We start from the raw sequence: 21,393 nt of genomic DNA on the forward strand, positions 1-21,393 counted from the left end.
CTGAAATCTTTTCTTTTTTTTCTTTTTAGATATAGATAGATACTCAAAGATTGATAGTGAACTTTAGGAGCTTCTCTTAAAATAATAATGCGTTAATCTAGTCGTTCTTTTAACTACCGATAAGATGACTGTTTTAATTATTAGATTAAAATATTAATGATCTGGTTTAATAAAGCATCGTTCATTTCGCGGATTTGAGTTTTCAATTTAAGTTGAGATGTGACATTTTCTGAGAGCTTTTCACTGTAGCAGAAAAAGTTAGATGTGATATTTTCTGAGAACTTTTTACCGTAGAAAACTAAAACTAAAAACTCGAATCGGTGAAATGAACGAGACCTAAGTGTTCACATAAAAATTTTATAACTCACAAACGGAGATATTATAGTCATAGATCATATAGTTAAAAATTGTAAACTTCTGTGGTAGATATTGTCATTTTATATTTTAAATAGTAAAAAATTTGAAAAAGAATGAGTTGGTAAGGAGAACTAAATCTAAGATTTATTGTATAAATTTTAATATTTTATAAATTTCCAATTTAACTCAATGATAAATGTGAGATTTACTCCATCAAATTTAATAAATTAAAATTTCTTTTTTTTTAGAATTAGTAAATAGCATATTTATAAAACTAAATTAAATAAATAATAAGTTTTAAAACTATTTATTTCATTTACAACTAGTAAAAAGATTTTTTTCACGTAAATTTTCTCTTTATGATTGTTAAAAAGACTTTTTTCCACATAAATAATGATTTTTTACCACCTAAATTATTTTTTATCAATCATATATAACACATTTACACGGTAAATTATTATTTACTTCAAATAATTTTAAAATTTTTTATTTACAGAATTTAGTTTCAAAATCTACTATTTACTATAAGCCATGTTTGAAATTGTTCTTATTTTTGTTTTTCACGTTTTTCAAGAAAAAAAAACGGAAAATAATTTTAAAACGGCGTTTGGCACAGTTAAAGACAAAAACTAAAAATGAAAATGATTTTTTGGTTTAGTGTAAAATGGGAGAGAAATAAAAAACTACATTTAGTCATTTTTCATTTTTTATTTTCCTTTGCTCATCTCTCAAGCATAGAGAGAGGATGAGACATTAATGAGTTTTTTATACTGAAAATAATTTCTTAATAAAAATACCAAACGCATTTTTAAAAATAATTTCTGTCTGATATTGAAATCGTTTTCATTTCTATTTTCTTACAAAAAATAAAATATTTTTAGAACGAGTTCCAAACGCGCCTATAATTTTTCCCTTTTTTATTTTTTAGTGAACAAAAGGTTTTGTTAAAAACGGACAAAGACCAAAATGTCCATCACTAGATAGATACTTCCATTTATCCATTATTAAATTGGGTAAATCAATCCTTTACTTTATTTACTCAAATGAAATTGTTAATTGTATGGATTTTTTATTAATGTTTACTAATATCTTATATACATAACATTAATTAATTTTTTCATCTATATAAGTGGTTTTAATGATTAGTCTAATATATACTCACTGATAAATTAAATATTACCTAATCATGTGATATTAACTATTATTAACTATATGCATTTTTAATCAATATTTACTAATTTTTTATTTACATAACATTGATTTTTTTATCCATATAAGTAGGGTTACTCTAATATTTACTCATTAGTAAATATTATCATTTAATCATGTGATATTTATCTAATAGTCATAATTTATCCCGTTACATCATTAAATTCATATATTTGATAAACCACCAATGTATTTGATATTGATATGACAATTATAAATAACAAGATTGGATTCTTATCACGTACATCAACAAATTTCTATATTTGATTAATCACAGATGAAAACATACTCATTTAAAACTCGGCCATATATATAATGTAATCTTAATGGTTACTCTAATATTTACTCATAGAAAAGTATCGCTCATTAAACCGTAAGATATTAATCCGATAATTTTAATAAATTGAATAGTTGACTAAAAAATTTATGATAATGAAATTGAATTCTAATAAAAACCATATTATGTAAACATAACTATTAAAAACTCACCCACATATTATATATATATATGGATTTAAACCATAAAGGTAAACAGCAGAGACCAATCTGAATATCATTAGCCAACTCAAGGAAGAAACAAATCCCTTCTATACCTTCACAACCATTACTCATTCCATCAAACAAAACCATTAACAATGTGTGCCTCGCTACAGATGTATCGCTGTGTTTCCACATGTATTTTCCCATGAAATGTACATTACGGTTTAGAAAAAGAAATGCTTTTTACGGGTCCGTTTATTTGCAGTATCACTCCATTTTTCATGAATCGCGGCAATGGCATGTGCTATGTACACAGGCTATGCATTACCTTTTTTGCTTTGCTTTGGGAATTTCTCTATGCAGTCATCTTCCTAGGGATTACATGGCCTCGAATAGAACCCGATGCTCCAGTAGCTCCGACAGAACATTCCTCATTTTGTCGATAGAAACAGGTTTAAGAATAACTCCATCCAGCCCAAATCTAATGCAGTTCTCCTTTGTCGACTTGTCTGTATTCCCAGTAAGTACTACAACCAGCGGTCTGTCATGACGTTTTCCAAATCTTTCACGTATGCGGCTGGCAAGTTCGTAACCATCCGTGCACACATCCATGAACACCACCTTGTGTTCCTGAGAAACAATGCATAAGCACTCGTCACCGGAGCTCACAGTTGTAACATCACACCCAAGATGCACAAGAAGTCCCTTTGTCGCTGACCTGCTTACCCTGTATTGCAAGGAAAATTTAAGTTTGCATAAAATCGTGAGTTAGTTCAAAAATATATATTAGAAACAAAATGAATACATTTCAAAGTAACCATACGCATTGTTTTGTAACATTTATGTTAGTAATACGTCATTGGTATGGTTGAAATGGAAAGAAAATATTTGACTAGATGCCCAATGTTTTAGAATGCTGATTAACAGATTAAGAACAATACTACTTACAAATTTGATCCAACTCTGTACTCTACAGAATATCAGCAGTTTCCGTGAACACAAATGCAAAAGGAGCATAAAACTCCAGCCAAAAAATAAGATGCACGGAACCAAGTAGAATCTACAAAACTTATGTTTCATTCACTAGCAGAAAACTGGCTTTTTTTTCCATAAACTACAAAGAAATTCCTATTATTCTCAGACTCTTAGCCACTTCGAGATTCCCACTTCCAAATGTCTCTCCCTTCTGACTATCCTAAAATGTAATAAAAGTACTATTATAACCATTGGTGATGCAATCACATAGATGCGACAATGTATTAGAACTGCCACAGCAGTAGTGCAGTATCCAGTGGTATACCTGCTGCCGTGTTAATTGTATGTTTTGCTATCTCTTATGGCAGTCCATTAGTAGTCGCAATAAATAGTGATAATTGAAGAGAAAAAAGTGTAACACCGCAGCAATATATTTTCAGTAAAAAGGAACGAAAAATGGAAATATTGCTACATTACTAACCCATTATCATCCATAACAAGAACTTTCAGCCCTGTGAAATTTGCATGAACATGATTAGCTTGCACCTTAGGCACATAATGCAGCTTAGATTCAACGGGTCGATATGGAAATCCGAGTTTGACTATGAAACTGGCGGTGCACCCTTTACCCAAACCTTCACTTTCAATCCATATATGTCCTTCCATAAGATTTACAAACCTGATCAAATCAAACAAAGGGAAAAGGCATTGTTACTGCATCCTAGAAAACTGCCTAGGGATAAGAAGTAACTCCAAGCCCAACAAGTTCAAGTGCAAGAAGTGACTGGGACAAAACTGAGGGTGCGTTTGGTTAAAGTGTCAGAATAGTAATGGGAATAGGAATGGTAATGGTAATAGAATAGAATGGAAAAGAAAAGTAATGCCTTTGTTTGGTTATGAATTTAAAAAGCCGGTGGAATGAAGTATAATTATTGTTACTTTGACAAAATTACCCCTCTTCTCAGCACCATGTTGTTCATCAAAAATCTTAGCCAAATAAATAAATAAAATAAAAGAAAAACAAATTGATGGCTACCAGAGAAAACCCGTCGGACTAGCACCAAAAAGACCCTTCGGACATGGAAGCATGTCAGAGATGGTGAGAGTAGCCGGACTGAGGAAGGCAGCGAAAGTGCTCAATGATTGAGATAGAAAGTCTGAGATGAGCACCTATGTTTGTCAGAGAACATTGGATCTGGAGAGGAGTGACGGATCTAGCGAGAAGGAGAGTGAACTCAGGTGACAGATTGACGAGGCAAGCAGCCGATTTCGGCGAGTAGAGCGGCAGAGTTGGACTTTGGGTCTCATTTTTTTTTTTTTAAATCTTTTTCTTTTCAACTGGTTCTTTGAATGATTTTTCTCGTAAATATGGCATTTTGGGTCTGATGGTTTTTTTGTACTGCATCTTGAATCAATATCTATAATGGGCTTTTGATGATTCAACATGGGATTGTCTATTTTGTGGACTTTACTAACTGCGCAAGTCCATTTGTATATATGATGAACCATTTGGAAGAGTATTCAAAAAATCCTTGCCTGAATGAATGTTCAAAGCTGGGTGACTCATGAACTTGTTCACATCTTCATCTGGGTTCCTTTCGTTTTTGCGTCATCAGTACACTTTTCTATTTCGGTAAAGGAGAACGGCGACAATGAGGGTGGAAGGAGGAATAGAAGTTGGCGGAGGATGGCAGGTCGACGATCAATCAAGGAGGGCTTTGCAGGAGCAACGACAGTGCGCAGACCGTAGTCTGTTTGAGGACAATGGCGGTGGGGCAGAGAAGGACAAACATAAATGATGGTGATGTTAAGAAAGGGAAAAAGGATGAAGGGTAATTATGGAAAAGAATAATAAAATAAGGATGAAATGACAATTCCTTCCACAAATGGATGGAATGATGATTCAGCTAAAATGAGGGAAAAGTCATTCCTTCAGAAAAGCTATTCCTTATCTTATTAAAGCCAACCAAATAGCTGAATGAAGTCTATTTCCTTTCCATTCCATTCCTTTCCCCCCAACCAAACACACCCTCAACTCACACTGCATACTGCACTGCACAAGAACTGAAGATAACCACGGTAAAAACACATAGATAGGTACCTCTTACAGATTGCAAGGCCAAGTCCACTGCCACCAGAATTTCGGGTCGCTAACGGTTGAGTTTGTGTAAATTTAGTGAAAATCTTAGGAATATCTTGAGGGCTAATTCCTGATCCTGAATCTTTAACCTATAATCGAGATGAAATTATAACCACAAAGCCAAATTGAAATGCAAAAGCATAAGCACCATAAGGAAGAAGGCTTTCGAAAAAGGACAGAAGAAACAAACCTGTGCACACAAGTAGAAGTGATTATCACTTGGTAGCGGAAAAAATTCAGCAGTTCGATACTCTCTTAAAGACTCTGATTTTATGACAAAAGCAGATATTGAGATGGTGCCCTCTTTTGAGAACTTCACAGCATTACCAGTAACATTCAAAATAGTTTGCATAAGGCGTTTTTCATCACCAACAGCATATACTGGCAAATCTGAAGCTATATTTAATGTAACTGTCAACTTTTTGACGGATGCAACAGGTTTAATTAAATTAAGGACCTGCAAGCACAAATTCATATTCATTAAATAATCCATCAAACAATCTCATGAAACAATGGTGCCTGAAGTAACTAATAATTTGCAGGAACACATAAATATACCTCTCTAAATACAGAATGAAGGTTAAAAGTTCCTTTTTCAAGTTGAAGGCTACCATCCTCAAGCCTGGAAAGATCTAAGACATCATTTATAAGAGTGGCCAAAAGGTTACTACTCTTCAGTATTGTCTCAACCATCAGGCGCTGCTCAGGAGTCAGCTCAGTTTCCTGCAACAAGGAAGAAAGTGCAATAATTGCATGCATAGGAGTTCTCATCTCATGGTTCATAACAGCAAGGAAATCATTGCGAGCACGAATAGCAGTTTCTGCCTCCCTCCTGGCCAGATCAAGTGCAACGTTCTGCTCTATTAAAAGATCTCTTGCTCTCATTGACTCTTCTAGTATAGCAGCATGTGAAAGAGCAACTGCAACCTGGATTCACATTGGGGAATGAGAAATAAATACTTTTCTTTATGCAAGATGCCAAATATAATAATATACTCAATCTAGAACGAGATTTCAACCTACAACCTCCAAAAGACCATGCGACTCCAGAAGACTTGAACCACAGTTCAAGAAATCAGACCAGGAATAAAAGAATAAGCTTTCTAATGTGCTCACTATCTTCTAATATTCTACCTTGCTCGACATCTATAACATATTGCAATTAGTATCTGTTCATTAGAATGGCATAGGAGAAGATAGAGTAGTGCACTTATGATCCTATAACATAAATCCATGAAAAACATTCTAGGAGATGGAAGACAGTATTTTGCAGCAATAAGAGTTCAATTTGATAAAAGAAATAAGTTTTTCCAGAAAACTAAAAAAATTTTCCAGAATAGATCTTTAATCACGCAAGACAAAAATTTGATGCAAGTAATAATGTACTGAATCTTTAAGAATGACGTAAATAGCAAGAGGGTATGGAAAAAACTCTTTACCTGATCAGCGACTACTTCAACCAGCTCTAACTCATGGACATGCCACTGCCTAGCGCTGTCCGCAGGAAGTATCAAGACCATCAAGGCATAGCGCTTTGTTGAAAGCTCTGGCCAGTCATTTATTTGGAAGTTTGAAAGATGTAGAAGCGGAACTCGAACGGCAACAACGTCCCCATGCATATACTTTCCACTGAGAGGCCGTAGTCTGGCCACTGGGGAGTTTGGGGATATTTTCACCGCACGGTTGCTACTAAAGACTCGGTTAATATCAGGAAGATGAATGGGCACAGTATATCCAACTGGATTATGCTGTCGAAGTGTGTATGAGAGTTGAAGCTCTAACCCTGTACGCGTTGGCATCCATAAAGCACACTCTTCCAAAGCCAAAGTTCTCCCCAATTCAACTAGTGTGGTTTTTAGTATAGTATGTCTGTCAAGAGTACTCCTAATCTCATGGGTCAACATCCTGACATGCCGACCCGTCTCCTCTTGTGTACGGATCAGGCCCATCTCTCTATCAAGCTCCGCAGCCTTGTTTTTCAAGAAGAGCTCCCTGGTCTTAACACTCAACAGATCAGGTATTATATGTACAAGCATAAGGGCAGTAACACATGACACTGCAGCTGTTAGAATCTTGGCAGTGGTCATTACGATAGCCACAGTTCTCGAATGCATAGTAAAAGTCCATAAATTAATAAGATGAGTAGCTCCACACAATACAATGAAAGCACCAAACTGAACAAGGACCCATCTGTACGGGAACACCGCGGATTTCTTCACAAAGTAGATGAGCTCGAGGGGGATGGAGAAATAAGCGAGAGCGATAAAGAAGTCCGAAATGTACTGATACTTCATTAACAGTTCATCAGCAGGCCATTGTGGCTCAATGCAGTTGCAGGGATCCATGATGATGATTTGATAAATGAGCCACAGCCAGCTCAACCAATGTTTCCCCTTCACATGCCTAACAATCTAATTATAAGTTCACAAGAAAATTCCAAAGACAAACATGTTAATTGTCAAGAACCCAAACTCAAAAAATAAAAATAAATAAATAAAATAAAATAAATAAACTTGTTATAGTGAGGAAAGTAAAGTGTAATAGTTCTAACCTAACAATTCCAAGTCTAGATTTTGCAACTAATTCAAAGAAGAAGAATCAGCCACAGAAAATTTTGCAATGTACAAATAAAAATCAACGGAAATGAAAGGAAAATCTGTACAAATCCATACAAAACGAGAATTCGGATAAAGGCAAAACTTTAAAAATCGTAATCGAAGGAAAGATCTGAAGCTCCGAAAAGTTCAGAAAATCACAATCTAGGAATATGGAGAAAAGTTCTTCAATTATCTCCGAGTTTCTCAGCAACCGAAGAAACAAAGAGATCAAACGAGAGAAAGTGAGTAGCTGTGGGTATGGAATCTTACCAGCGGAGAACATGACGGCGATGGTGATGACGATCGCCAGAGGAGAAGAAGACGATCGCCGGAGGAGAAGAAGACGATCGGAAAGCGGAAGATCTGATGGCGTTGCGTGGTTCAGAAGGAGAGGATTTGGGAATCTGAGTTTAGGTCAAGAGTGTTAGGAATAGGAACGGCCGTATTCTCCCAAGTTTCTCTTTTTTTTTTCTTCTTTTGATTTGACTTAAATATTTGTTCGGTCAACATATAAATAGTTTACTCTCTGAGTCGGTTCGGCAGGGTGGCTGCTCTTGTCTTTTCTTCGAGCAGAGTACAACTTTTTGGGGCCAGTTTGTTCGTGGATTTTTTTTTTTGAGAAAAAACATTGAGTGAATTTGAAACTTGTTCTAAAATGATTTTAAATTGGTTTGGTTCATGAATTATAATTATTTTTTATTTATGTGTATTTTTTATGAGAGAAAATACTGTAGCGAATCATGAATTATGATTCGAATCAGAGAACGAATTATCCAACCAAACGAGCTCTTATTTTTTGTATAAAAATATAAATGAAAATGGTTTTAATTTTAAACATAAATTATTTTTAAAAATGTATTTGGTAGTTTTATAAAGAGATTATTTTCAGTATAAAAAATCTCATTAATGTCTCTCTCTCCTCAAGAGAGGAGAAAATGAAAATAAAAAATGAAAAATGACTAAAAATCGTTTTCATTTCTCTCTCATTTTACACTAAACAAAAAAATCATTTTCATTTCTGTTTTTTATCTTTATTGTACTAAATACCGTTTTGAAAACGGTTTCATTTTTTTTTCTCAAAAAACATGAAAAACATAAACGGAATCAATTCTAAACACGGCCATTATGTAACAAAAGATCATTTAAATCAAAATTTGAAACATTTTGTAACAAAACATGTTAAAGCTCTTGAGTGTTAGAAATAAAAGGAATTCTTACTGTAGGACATCATTTTTCCCGGTATAAAAATGAAATTTCTTTCATACAAATCTGATCTTATGTTTGCCGAATAATAACTTCTTAAAAAAACATGGACGGGAAGTTTTCAAGCAAAATTTGAAGATTAGTCTTTCTCGCATTTCTCTACTATGCCTTTCATCGTGAAATACTTAATTCTCTTATTGACAAAGAGAGGGTTGTTCTTTTACAATAAAACTCAGAAAAAGTTTAAATTCAAGTTACAATTTTACTCAAGTTACAATTTTATTCAAGTTCACGTTCTTTTAAGTTTTAACTTTATTCAACTTTATTCAAGTTACAATTTTAACTCAAATTATAACTCAAATTCAACTCAAAAATTACACTCAAGTTACACTTCAAAAAAATAACCACTTAGTCTTTTTGCTATTAGAATTAAAACAATTATATGTTCCACACATATCCAAATACATATTTTAAATTTTATTTTCTATTCCAATTCGCATTTTTAACTGCATATACAAACATTATAATTTAAACCACATTTTGCATATTTCGCAATTCTAACCAAAATGGTTTCAATCACCATAATTTGAACTCATAAATCATATGTGGATCCATAATCTGAAGACCTACTCATGAAGTACCACCGATTAAAATGATCATATCTTATACATGTTGTTTTTCACTGAAAATTAGAGCCAACATAAGCCTTCTATCACAGCCGTAACACCAAATTTGAATATTCACCTAGGTCGTGTGACAAAGTTGCTCGTGAAGAATAGTATGATTGCTGCGCAACTGTTCTTGTTATTGTTGTTGTTGAAAATAAAGGATAGTGAGATCGCTAATAGAAGTCAAATTGGTTCTATAAGAGCATTAGAGCAATACAATAATTGATGTGTCAATTACAAAGTTAATATTTGAGTATAAAAAATACTCTATAATATAATGTTATTTATTGTGTTAAATTTTATATATGCTATACTTTATGGTAAATTTTTTATCAAGTATAACATATAAAAAATTTAGTATTTGATTGTTATTAGTTGAAATGTTAAATTTTTCATGTAATCAATGCAACTTTTACATTTTTAATTATTTTAAACATAAAAATTTACTTTTACAACTTTCAAAACTTAATAATTATGAGAAAAAATAGATTTAACATTTCGTATAGCATTATGCATTGAAGTAAAAATGAAAATAACATATCATATCACACTTTTTAATAGTAAATATACAATTGACATTAGCATTTGCATTGGAGATAGTCTAAGAATGCATCTCATAGGTAAAAGTAGAAGCATGTTTGGAGGATGAGTTCAAACCACCCCAACTGGACTTCAAACAATATTTTATCTCACAAAAAAAAAAATTGAATTTAAAAGTTCTGTTATAATATTTTCTCTCATAAACTTTGAATTCTAATTCAAACCACCTGATTTAAACCCACTTTGCAAACAAGCCCTACATTTTTATTTATTTAGGTATCATTTATTTCACCAATTTGAGTTTTCAATTCTAATTTTGTTACAGTTAAAAGTTTTCATAAAAAATTACATCCAACTTTTCTGTTATAGTGAAAAGTTATCACATAAAATTATATCTCAACTTAAATTAAAAACTAACAGGCCTTATTTTGCATTTTCATAGCAAACAATAATAGCAACTCTTCCTTGGGATCATGCGGTGCTACAATGGGCCCAATGGCTCCTTTTATTCTTGCCCCCGCCCTCTCAACCCCTTAAAAATTTCAAAATTGCAATATTGAGATAGAATTTTCAAAAAGATTTCAGTTATATCCTAATATTTGAGCTTTAAATATACTCTTTTTCAATTTTATAACTTCAAATAAATCAAAAATCAATTACAATACTATGCAAATTAATATTTTTGGACTTTAATCTTAAAAAGTGGATTAAATTATATTACAAGCTTAATTCATTCGGAAGAAAAATAAAGAAGATAATAAAGTAGATAAAATGAAAGTAAAAAGATGACAAAATTAAGGAAATATAGTTGCATTATAATTTTTGGTATAAAATTTTAATTCCATTACGCCTCCTGAAAAAAAAATTTCTGGCTCCGTCAATGATCGGGTATATTAACAATTATGTCAAATTTTTGTAGGTTGGTTTAAACACTTACTCCTTATGACTTTTAGGTAGAAAATTCTTTTTTCTTGTTTATAAATTACACATCCTTTCTTACGTCCACGCCATTCTGCATTTACTTTCATTTGCTTTTCATTTTGTTGGAATGATTTCCACATGTTCTGCTATCGCTTATCACATCAGAAGCCTCGTATGGCACGAAAGTTAAATCTGGTTGTGCGTGCAATAATTCCTCATATATTAAAGGCACATTCAGAACTCATTTTAAAATAATTTTATTTTTTATATAAAAATAAAAATAAAAATATTTTCAATCCTAGACATAAATTATTTTTAAAAATTTATTTAGTAGTTTTATTAAGATATTAAAATCCATTAATTGCTCTCTCTCTCTCTGCTCAGGAGAAAACGAAAATAAAAAATGAATTTTCATTTCTTCATTTTACACTAAACTAAAAAATCATTTTTATTTTTATTTTTATTACGCTTTTATACTAAACTAAAAAATCATTTTTATTTTTATTTTTATTACGCCGAACGCTGTTTCAAAAACGTTTTTCTTTTTTTTCTCAAAAAATATAAAAAAACAAAAAAGGATCCATTCTAAACATGACCTAGATGATGATAATATATATATATATATATATATATATGTAACCGTTGTGATCTTTTTATTTGTTGAATTCCACCAGACCAAAATACTTCAAATTTCAACTTAGTCAGAGGTTTTTTTTTTTTATAGGCCTTTAATAGCGTCAATTTTTAACAGTTAAATATGATTTAAATCACATTAAATTAAAAAAATATAAAAAAAATAATTTCTGATAAGAATATAACAATTGAAAAGTAAAAAATTCATTTCTTCTAGTCGGAAAAACTCTCTACGAAGACGTACCATAATTCTGATGTTACATAAATTAAACCGACTTTTTGACCCCACTAACAGAAAACTTTTCGTAACGTCTGTGTCTATGCTTCCAAGTTCCAAATAGTAGCGCTGACATGTTTTGACAAGTACTACTACTCACGTCATGAATAGAATGGTGGAAATGTCTTTGTGGTTAAAAGCTACTTTGAAAATCATTTTGCTTCAGCAGAACAGCTAGCCGCCTAGCCCCAGATTTTCCTTTGGTAGTTCTCTCTCTCTCTCTCTCTCTCTCTCTATCTCTCTCTCTCTGTGGATTTCATACTCTTGAGTTAATGACAATTCTCGTTCTCTTTATGATCACCATGAAATTCTATTATTTATGTTTCTGAGTTTCCCTTTCTGCTTCTATGTTTTGATTTTTGATTTTTGATTTTTTTTTTTATGAATAAGGTTAATTGATGTTTGTATTCAACAATGAAATTCTGTTTTTAGGATTAGTGAAGTTCTGTATTTGCTTTTTCTTAGTTCTACAATGTTAAGTTAAGGCAGCATTTGAGAAGTCAACCATTATTAATAAACATGTATGTTTCACTTTGTAAACATCCTAAACGTGTTTTGACCAATAATTGGAGACTTTAAGAATGTCATGGGAATACGCAATATTTATACAATACATGAATATAATGAGATTAGGAATCCATAATAACTTTCAGTCATTCACAAAGAAATCAATGGAATACTTGAATATAGTCTTCAACTGAAATTAATGATCCAATTAGGCACACACCAAAAACAAAACCCATCATTTGTTTACTGCCTACTTGATATGTCTTTGAGATGAAATTTGGATTTTAGTCAACAAATAGTGGGGGTAAATTGTTTTAGGATGTTGTCAGTGTGTGCCACGTATGTCCACACTTACTGAAATTTTGGTTAATAAGATGCAATAAATGACGTAAAGATTGTGTAATATCTCTTAAAGAAATAGCCTGATAATGATGTATAATTTGTTATTTCTGTTGAAGAATTAATTATATTTGGTGGGAGTTTCCTTAATGGGAAGAACATGAAAAAAGGGAATCATTTTGTGAGGTTACTAAGCCTAAGTAGTTGTGGTCCAACAATAATGCTTTTCTCCATTCTGCCTAAGATATTTATTGTATCATCTCTAAGAAACATCACACAAAATTTGATTTTGAACTGGTATGTCATTGTTCTTTTCAGCATTGTCTTTCTGTGTTAGGCTTGGGGCTCTGCTGTGTCTTCTATCTTTAATCTTTTTCTCAAGAAAATTTGTTGTTATTAATGTTACTTCACTGGTGGTTTATTAGTTTTTTTTTTTCTTTCACCAATAAGGTTTCATTTTCATTTCCATTTGGTTTTCAGGATCAAGGATGTTCATAAAGAGAATTGCTCTAGTTCTTTTCATTGTTTTGCTGTCATGGGCGTACCAGGCAACGCGCCCTCCTCCTCCGAAACTATGCGGGTCCCCAGGGGGACCTCCCATTACTGCTCCAAGAGTAAAGCTTAGGGATGGAAGGCACTTGGCCTACAAGGAATATGGTGTCCCAAGAGAAGAGGCCAAATTCAAGATCATTTTTGTTCATGGCTTTTCTTCCTGCAGACATGAAGCGATGGTTGCCACAGAACTCTCTCCGGTACTCGTTTTTTCGCATTTTGTTGGCTACCCTTTACAGTGGACATGATCTTACTTGGAACTTATTCAAGAACTAGGGGTTTATGTGGTATACATGTATGTGTTTTGTATTTCTGTGTTGTGTTTAAGAATTGACATTTCATGTTGGACATGATCTTCACAGGAGGTTATTGAAGAGCTAGGGATTTATGTAGTGGCATTTGATAGACCCGGCTATGGAGAAACTGACCCGGATCCTAACAGAACAGAGAAGAGTTTGGCTTTGGATATAGAAGAGCTTGCTGATCAGTTGGGACTTGGAACCAAATTCTATGTAATTGGTCATTCCATGGGTGGCCAGGTCATATGGAGTTGCCTTCGGTATATCCCCAACAGGTAAGGCGCCACGGGGTATGCTCTATGGTTAGCATCCATCTTTTTTGTGTACAAAACTCAGCATCCTAAATGTAGATTTATGTTTGCAACTGAATGGTCTCTTAATTTGCCTTTGGCATGTGAGATTGGAGAAAGGAATACAGGAATGAACACTTAGGATAGAAATAATTAGGGGAAAAAATTGTGATAGAATCATATTTGCCTTGAGTATAGATTTTTCATGTATTGTTCCTCATATGAAAAAATTCAGTGGAACAAAGTGTTTCTCATATTCTTTTCCGTGGTTTTTTTTTTTGCGAGTTTATCTGGTAGGACTTAAAAAATGAACTACTAGTAGCCATCAGTTCTGTATCAGAAACTATTATGTATACTTTTTCATTCTGATGTGATTTTGACCATATCCAACGGTCAGAAATCACAACCTACTAGTAGGAAGATCTACCGGAGAAATTCCCCTTTTTTTTTCTCTATGCATACATAAATGTTCGAGTTTCAAAATGCGATCCAATCTGATGTTTGTGACACTGCCAGGCTTGCAGGAGCTGGCCTAATCGCTCCTGTGACCAACTACTGGTGGCCATCGTTCCCTGCTAACTTGTCCGTAAAGGCCTATTACCAACAACCAGCACAGGATCAATGGGCACTCCGAGTTGCTCACTACTTACCGTGGCTAACCTACTGGTGGAATACTCAGAAGCTGTTTCCTGCTAGCAGCGTCATAGCTGGAAACCCTCATATATTCTCTCCTAAAGATTTGGAACTCATCAAGAAACTGCTTTCAGTTTCGGATCCTGAGAGGGAAAAAATCAAGGTACTTACTTAATTACAATCTGAACTGAAGAACCATATACGGGCTAGGATTCAAACTCTGATTTTCTTAGGAACCATAACATGCATTATGCTGCACTGGCTCTATATCAGAGAAAGAGTTCATCTCGTTCCGGCAATAAGTTATGTTTGATTCTAGAATACTGTGTACTAAAAGATACTTGACCAAAAATGGTAAAGTTAAAAATCATGAACTTTGATGTTCAACCAAAAAAAAAAAAAAAAACATCATGAACTTTGGTTCCCTACTCAAGTCAACTAGTTTCTGTAGGTCTCAACAAAAGCATAACTCATGTTCTTTCTAAATGTTGTCTGTATCATGTAGAGAAATCAATTGTGGGTTTTCAGGAGTACTAGACTAGATATGCTTCATGAGTGGTAGATAAAATGTAGCTGGAAAATGTCATTACCATGAGGTTTTTAAAATGGCAGGTGTTGGTAGTTGTACTAACCAAGGTCTACTTCCATGAGGAAATACTTCTGAAAGAATCAATTTGATGTTTTATTTTCTCTCTGTGCAGCAACTGGTCAAACAGCAAGGAGAATTCGAGTCCTTCCATCGAGACTTGATGGTTGGATTCGGCAAATGGGCATTCGATCCAGCGGATATTAAGAACCCTTTTCAAAATAATGAAGGCACTGTCCATCTATGGCAGGGTGATGAAGATAGGCTTTCCCCGGTTATTCTAAACCGCTTTATTGCTAATAAACTTCCATGGATTCGCTACCATGAGTTACCAGGTGAGGGACACTTATTTCCGTTGGTTGAGGGAATGAGTGAAGCTATGATGAAGGAATTCCTGATTGGGGAGAAGTAGCCTGCTTTTGCTACAGAAAAAAAGTCTTCTTTTCTCGTTCTCCTTTTGAGTTTCAAAATAATGCATTTGGTTTTATGAAAGCAAATTCTGATAGGTTGTTGCAGTAATATACAATCTTCATTGATACATAAATAAAAAAGGGCTAGTCTTTTTCGTTTTTGCTTGTTCCTTTCTAGTCTGAGTTAGATTTCTTCAAACTTCTTTCCAGAAATGCTAGTATCGCTTTTTCTCACTTTCTTTATCACTTTCTACATTTATTGTTTGACGCGTGAATTCCACTAACATGATATATTATTATTTAAACAAAAAATGAAATAGTGGAGTCTACGTGTAAAACAGTAAATGCAGTGAGTGACAAAGAGAGTAAGTGAAAGAGCGATGCTAGAATTTTTCAACTTCTTTCTAGGAACCTATCGGCCTTGAGTGTGAAAATTGAAAGAATAGGAATTCGTTTAAGGGAACTAAATGCATGATATATGAAAAAGGAAGTATATTTCATTATAGTTGTATGATTCGGAGTATCATTTCCTATTTGAGCGCTTTGAATTCCATATTCGAAGTAGCAATTGGATTTTTGAACTTTTGCAGCATACCACTTGTATGAAAATCCTGGAAGGGAATCCCAGACCATTGTAGGATTGAGTCTTACCAAAATTTTATGGAAAAAGAACGAAATAGAAAAAAGAAAATCTCGAACGAACAAGAAGCAAACCTCCTCAAACCTCATCAACTGTAGCTGGCAACAACATCTATCTCTAAGGAGTTGTTTGGTTGGGGGATTCGTATCCCGATTCGAATCACGGTTTATGGTTCGTTACAGTATTTTCTCTCACAAAAAGTACACGTAAATAAAAAATGGTTCTAATCTCATGATTTTAATCCATGAACCAAACGTCTCCTAAATCAAACCTCCTCACTTATTTGAAATTGAGACTTGAAGGACTAAAAAACCATGGATGAGTTTAAGAAGCAATAATTAACTTATTCACTGTTTTTCCAGATAAATAGTACAAAATCCAAAATTAGAGCAGAAAAGGCACAAAAAGAAGTTACCAATACAAGAGAAAAAGGAGAACAAACTGTTTCCCTAAACCGCAGACGATCGTTTCACAGCATTGTCGGGTAAATCATAAAAAGATCATCCGAATGATCTACTTTACGCTCATGGTGACATTTGCCTTGGCTCGATGAGCAGTAGATCAAACACGTGAAATTAATTCTTCCTAACTTATTTAGGCAGCCCAGTTTCAGGGTTAAGAAGAGCTTGGCTTTCATCTGAAAGATAAACTGGACCTCTCCCTGGTCTGGTACAGATAAAATAACTAACATCCCCTCTGTATTTCTGAGATGGAATGTTGTCCTTAATTTCTGGGGGTGGCGGCAAAGCTTCAACATCCTTCAATCCGGCGAGCCCAGCGTCTTGTAGAATTGACTTATCACCATGAATGTAGCTGGAGAAATGAACAGAAAACCACAACGGAGAAACAGTTCCCCGCCATCAAAAACACTCGTCCATTGGGAAGATATATACGGTAATAAGAAACTCTTAAACTGATATAACTCATAACGTGCTCAAAAGAGCACAAGAAAACAATTACTGGGGGGGAAAAATGGATAATAAGGTGTGGTAATAGCATCCAAGTATAAATACCTATTCAGATCAGCATCAGAGTTGGGAGGAAAGTAGAAAAGCAGCCTCTGAAGCAAAAGAGCAGCAACTTTTCTGTTTCGTGCAATCAAAACTGCATTTGGCCCCGCATCAAAAGTATACGCCACCTATCAATTCAATAAAAATCAGCACCTTTTTTTTTGTGTGGAAAAGTACCTATTCTTTTTTGCTACTGATCAGTTGAATATCAACAATAAAAGCTCCAAAATTTGGAACCCAAAAGAACAATCGTGGAGTTAGACACCATGCAAAAGAAAATTCTAATTTTCACGAGGAATATGTTCATTTTTTAATTTTAATTTCATGTTTCAATTGCCGGTCACTAATCAGGTACAAAAATCATACTTTTTAAGTATTTAGCCTTTTAATGAGGAAAGTAAAGCTTTTTTGTTTTCCATAAATTATGATTCAGATTAACTTCATAAAGCACATGCAACCTATGAAAACATTTTTAAAAAAAATCCACTCTTAACATTTGCTTCTGTGTCCTTTGGAGGACAAAGTCTATACATGTTTAAAAGTCTTTACAAGTTTAAGCAGGAAGGAAAGCAGAAAAATGAAACCTGGGGTGTTCCTTCAGAACGATTCCACTTTTCAACAATACTGATTATCCTGAAACAAAGTTGCTTTGTCAGTACAGAATTGAGGAGTTTAGTATTGCAACTCGATGAACAAAAATACAGAAAAGGACTTGCTTGTGGGATGTGTCGTTCATGTAGAATATAGGGGGACTTGTGTCTAGGCAAACTGCATGGAACTGGTTGCTGTCTGCACAAGTCAATTGTGCAAAAGAAGCGAAATCACGATTTTTTATTGCTTCTTCCATTTGCAATATACGTTTTGGTACCACTTCCTGAAACAGTTCAAAAGAAAAGAGTTCTGAAAGTTTAATCAGACTGATTAGTTGCAGAAAGATGAACAAACTATGACTAACATAAAAATAAAAAATAAACAAAAATAAACAAAAATAAAAAAGCATGACCAATTGCAAGATTTTCAATATCCACACTCAAGAGTCGAGAGGAAAGAATGTGAAGAATAAAGAACACGGGAAGGAATTTTCATTTACTCATTCTTAAAGAAAACCAACACTAGTTACAAAAAAACAAAAACTGTAATTACCATTAGTAACTTGAGACAAAGCCGCTATTGTCAGATGATCAAAAGAATTAGAAAAATACCTTTGCCCTGTGCTGTAAAAGCAAACTTGTTTCAACACTTTCACGCATTCCTGAGGTGCTACTTGTCTCCTTTTGTCGTGAGCTTACCTGGCATCAACAGAGTCAGTAATGGAATTACAGAGAGTGTACTAGAGGAAAAAGAAGAAGATACTTAATCTGACTTTAACACTAATTCAACTCTGATGGAAGAAATTAAAAAGGGAGCACTCTTTCAATCAATAGCAATCCCATTCAGTATCTTTTTTAGCACATAAATTTTCAAAAATGCATGACAGTATAAGGATCATCTGATGTGGAACAGAAAACGATCAAAAGATACAGCATAGTGACAAGGCACTACAATGTCATGCGAACTCAGAACTTTTGTTGGAAGTCTGCTAAGTTATTAGAAACTTTTATTGTATCGTTATTTTTACTTTAGTCGGTAATGGTTATGTATTTTGAACCCTTGCACGGCTAGATGAAATATACTTCCAAAAGTATTAGAAATACCGGGAATTGAAATTGTAAATGCACGCAGCATCAGAACTTAAGGTGGATAGAAAAGAGAAAAAGTAGACAAGTAGGGATTCAGAGAATTAAGTCTTACCTAAAAGACTCTTGCAGACATATACAAGTTATTTGGCTTTAAAACGTTAGAATGAGGTTCAAAAATTATAACTTACAGAAAAATGCATAGCAACATTTCATTTTTCTCATCCAGATCCAAAGTAAATCTTACTACCAAAACAAAAAAAGTAATGTGCATAGAATTCAATTGGTTAGAAAGGCAATAATGGCCAATTACAGTGGATTGCTAAATGAAAAAAGGGATCCACTGTATAAGCACACAACTCATTCGGATAACTGAAAAACGAACTAAAGGAAGATGCATACCACAGCAACGAGAATGACAAGATCATCCCAGTGTTCCTCATCTGCGAGTTGAACTGCAAGACTGTCACTTCCATTCTTGTCCTTAAAATATTCGAGACATAACAAATCAGCATTAATTCCTCAAACTTCAAAGAATGAAAAGCTTTTAAATACAAGAGAATAAAAGAAAGAATGAGAAATCGAACATACTTTTCCCATGATCCACTTGACAAATCCACCAAATAAGCTACGACAAGCACTGCCTGAACCTTGCCTGTATTAACAAGGAGAATTCCACAATATCAGCACAAACTACAACCAGCACCTATTTATGTCTTTTACATGGAAACACACTACTAGCTAATGATTACACAGTTGCATGACAACAAAATGAAAGAAGAAAAAGTACAGTAAAATGTGATGCCTTTTTATTTATTTATTTATTATTATTATTTTTTTTTTTTGCATAAAGTAAAATGTGATGTCTTGAGTGGCCAAGTTTTGTAAATAAAAGCTATTAACCAGCTATACGCTTGATGCCATAGGTTAAAGATAACAGCAATGTAGTCTGTAGATCATTAAAAAGTTCTTGTTGTGACAGAAGCAATCTTTCAATAACCTTGAAATGGAATATATTAACAGTGGAAAGGAATTAGAAGGACCTTGCAATAGCTGAAAGCTTGCTCTGATCTTCATTCACATTCATCAACTTTGCGAGGGAAAAAACTGCAAGCACAAAAATTTTTAGGTGTAAAAATCCTAGCAACCAACCAAAAAAGTTGAGAAGCAAGAAATAACGTTACTTACGAAGATAGACACAACCATATCACAGAGTCAAAACCGGTTTCACAATGATTATGGAAAGTTACAGAATTAAATATTCTTTTTATTAGGCTTAAAATCGATAGTATATTACCGAAGCAAGCAAAACCAGCCGCAGAGGAAGCTAATCCAGCAGCAGTGGGGAAATTGTTGTATGAAGCAATGTGCACATGCAATTTTTCCCAGTCCTCCTTTGAAATTTTGATACCCTTTTCCTTGTCCTCAACATCACTGGCACGACTGCGGATTTCCCTCAGACAGCTCTGGAATCTGCCTCCTGAAAGGGAAATCTCCTACACCAACCAGCAAAATTAAAGTGCCACGAATCAGCACAACACCAAAATGATGACAAATCATGATACTTTTGAAATTCCAATGCCTTCTTTTCTTCTCCTGGAGTTTATGTGAAATTATTGAAAGTTAATAGTTCAAATCATGAAACATTTGAAATTCCAACTTCTTTCTTTTCTTCTCCTGTAGGAAATTTTATCCAATTTTTGAAAATTTACGTTCAAAACATGAATATGAAATTCCACTTTCCTTCTTTTCTTATCCTAGAGAAAATTTTATCCAATTTTGAAAATTAATGTTCAAACCTCGAATTTTTCGCCGAGAATATCAACCTCCTCGTTGGAGCAGCATTAGTTTTTCCACGAATCATATTAAATTGGAACAAAATTTTCCAGCATTTCATCAAACAGTACTATCCTTCCCGGGAAACAAACAAAGCGAAGAAAAATTTAACAGTCAGAAGATACAAAATAAAAAAGATTTAAGACCTTCCCGTTGAGCCACATCCGATCTTGATCAAAAGAGGGGCTGACGGCGACGGTGGTGGTGGTGCAGAGGTGATCGGGATCGAGCGTGACGCTGATGCTGTCGTTGACGGGCAAGATGAGCTTTTCGTCTCTCTTTCCCCAGTACTTGATGACGGCGATGTTGGTGGGCGTGCGCGCGGTCACCACCAGCACCCAGTTCTGCGACTCGGACGCCATGTATTTGGCGCAGAGGATGGAAATGTGATTTTTCGGGAATGTGAGTGGGAAAGTGAGGGAAAAGGGATCTGAGAGCAGAGTGGGAGAGTTTGGCGCTGCCGTTTGTTAATATAACACAGGCTAGAGTCTAGAGAGAGAGAGAGAGACAGAGAGAGACAGAGAGAGAGAGAGAGACAAATGGTGGGATCAATATGTGTATATATATACGTTTGTAGTTGTCAGTTGTTTTTCAGAGTTGAAAATCTTGTGAGTG

General features: G+C 34.1%; 3 protein-coding genes across 4 annotated transcripts; 1 reads left to right on the forward strand and 2 right to left on the reverse strand.

Moving 5' to 3' along the window:
* Positions 1–2,136: 2,136 nt before the first annotated feature.
* LOC21401316 (ethylene receptor) lies at positions 2,137–8,224 on the reverse strand. The gene is made up of 7 exons (XM_024173520.1): positions 8,029–8,224; positions 6,601–7,572; positions 5,720–6,088; positions 5,352–5,618; positions 5,123–5,250; positions 3,503–3,700; positions 2,137–2,773 (listed from the first exon to the last, which is right to left on the reverse strand). The coding sequence occupies exons 2-7, from the start codon at positions 7,504–7,506 to the stop codon at positions 2,425–2,427; spliced, it is 2,217 nt and encodes a 738-aa protein (XP_024029288.1). The 5' UTR covers positions 7,507–7,572; positions 8,029–8,224; the 3' UTR covers positions 2,137–2,424.
* Positions 8,225–12,139: 3,915 nt separating this feature from the next.
* LOC21401318 lies at positions 12,140–15,786 on the forward strand. Of its 2 annotated transcripts, none has more exons than XM_010090484.2 (5): positions 12,140–12,203; positions 13,327–13,598; positions 13,761–13,972; positions 14,504–14,783; positions 15,322–15,786. In XM_010090484.2, exons 2-5 carry the CDS (start codon positions 13,335–13,337, stop codon positions 15,616–15,618), a joined length of 1,053 nt encoding a protein of 350 aa, XP_010088786.1. In that variant the 5' UTR covers positions 12,140–12,203; positions 13,327–13,334; the 3' UTR covers positions 15,619–15,786. The 2 variants fall into 2 exon arrangements, with proteins under 2 accessions (XP_010088786.1, XP_024029301.1); XM_024173533.1 differs by lacking the exon at positions 12,140–12,203 and adding an exon at positions 12,248–12,268.
* Positions 15,787–16,564: 778 nt separating this feature from the next.
* LOC21401319 (diphosphomevalonate decarboxylase MVD2, peroxisomal) lies at positions 16,565–21,291 on the reverse strand. The gene is made up of 10 exons (XM_024173548.1): positions 20,925–21,291; positions 20,240–20,438; positions 19,986–20,049; positions 19,534–19,597; positions 19,345–19,425; positions 18,469–18,555; positions 17,983–18,140; positions 17,851–17,899; positions 17,270–17,394; positions 16,565–17,069 (listed from the first exon to the last, which is right to left on the reverse strand). Exons 1-10 carry the CDS (start codon positions 21,138–21,140, stop codon positions 16,847–16,849), a joined length of 1,266 nt encoding a protein of 421 aa, XP_024029316.1. The 5' UTR covers positions 21,141–21,291; the 3' UTR covers positions 16,565–16,846.
* Between the last annotated feature and the right edge of the window lie 102 nt (positions 21,292–21,393).

The sequence above is a fragment of the Morus notabilis genome, unplaced genomic scaffold (genome assembly GCF_000414095.1).
Source record: "Morus notabilis unplaced genomic scaffold, ASM41409v2 Scaffold521, whole genome shotgun sequence".
Lineage (NCBI taxonomy): Eukaryota > Viridiplantae > Streptophyta > Magnoliopsida > Rosales > Moraceae > Morus > Morus notabilis.

Coding starts and splice junctions, on each gene's coding strand:
- LOC21401316 (XM_024173520.1), bottom strand. CDS start 7,506: ATGGATCCCTGCAACTGCATTGAGCCACAATGGCCTGCTGATGAACTG. Junction 5,619..5,719: donor TTCATTCTGTATTTAGAGAG/GTATATTTATGT, acceptor TTGTGCTTGCAG/GTCCTTAATTTAATTAAACC. Junction 5,251..5,351: donor ACTTCTACTTGTGTGCACAG/GTTTGTTTCTTC, acceptor TCTCGATTATAG/GTTAAAGATTCAGGATCAGG.
- LOC21401318 (XM_010090484.2), top strand. CDS start 13,335: ATGTTCATAAAGAGAATTGCTCTAGTTCTTTTCATTGTTTTGCTGTCA. Junction 13,599..13,760: donor TTGCCACAGAACTCTCTCCG/GTACTCGTTTTT, acceptor TGATCTTCACAG/GAGGTTATTGAAGAGCTAGG. Junction 13,973..14,503: donor CTTCGGTATATCCCCAACAG/GTAAGGCGCCAC, acceptor TGACACTGCCAG/GCTTGCAGGAGCTGGCCTAA.
- LOC21401319 (XM_024173548.1), bottom strand. CDS start 21,140: ATGGCGTCCGAGTCGCAGAACTGGGTGCTGGTGGTGACCGCGCGCACG. Junction 19,426..19,533: donor TCAAGTGGATCATGGGAAAA/GTATGTTCGATT, acceptor GAATATTTTAAG/GACAAGAATGGAAGTGACAG. Junction 17,070..17,269: donor TCTGATGCTGATCTGAATAG/GTATTTATACTT, acceptor TCATTTCTCCAG/CTACATTCATGGTGATAAGT.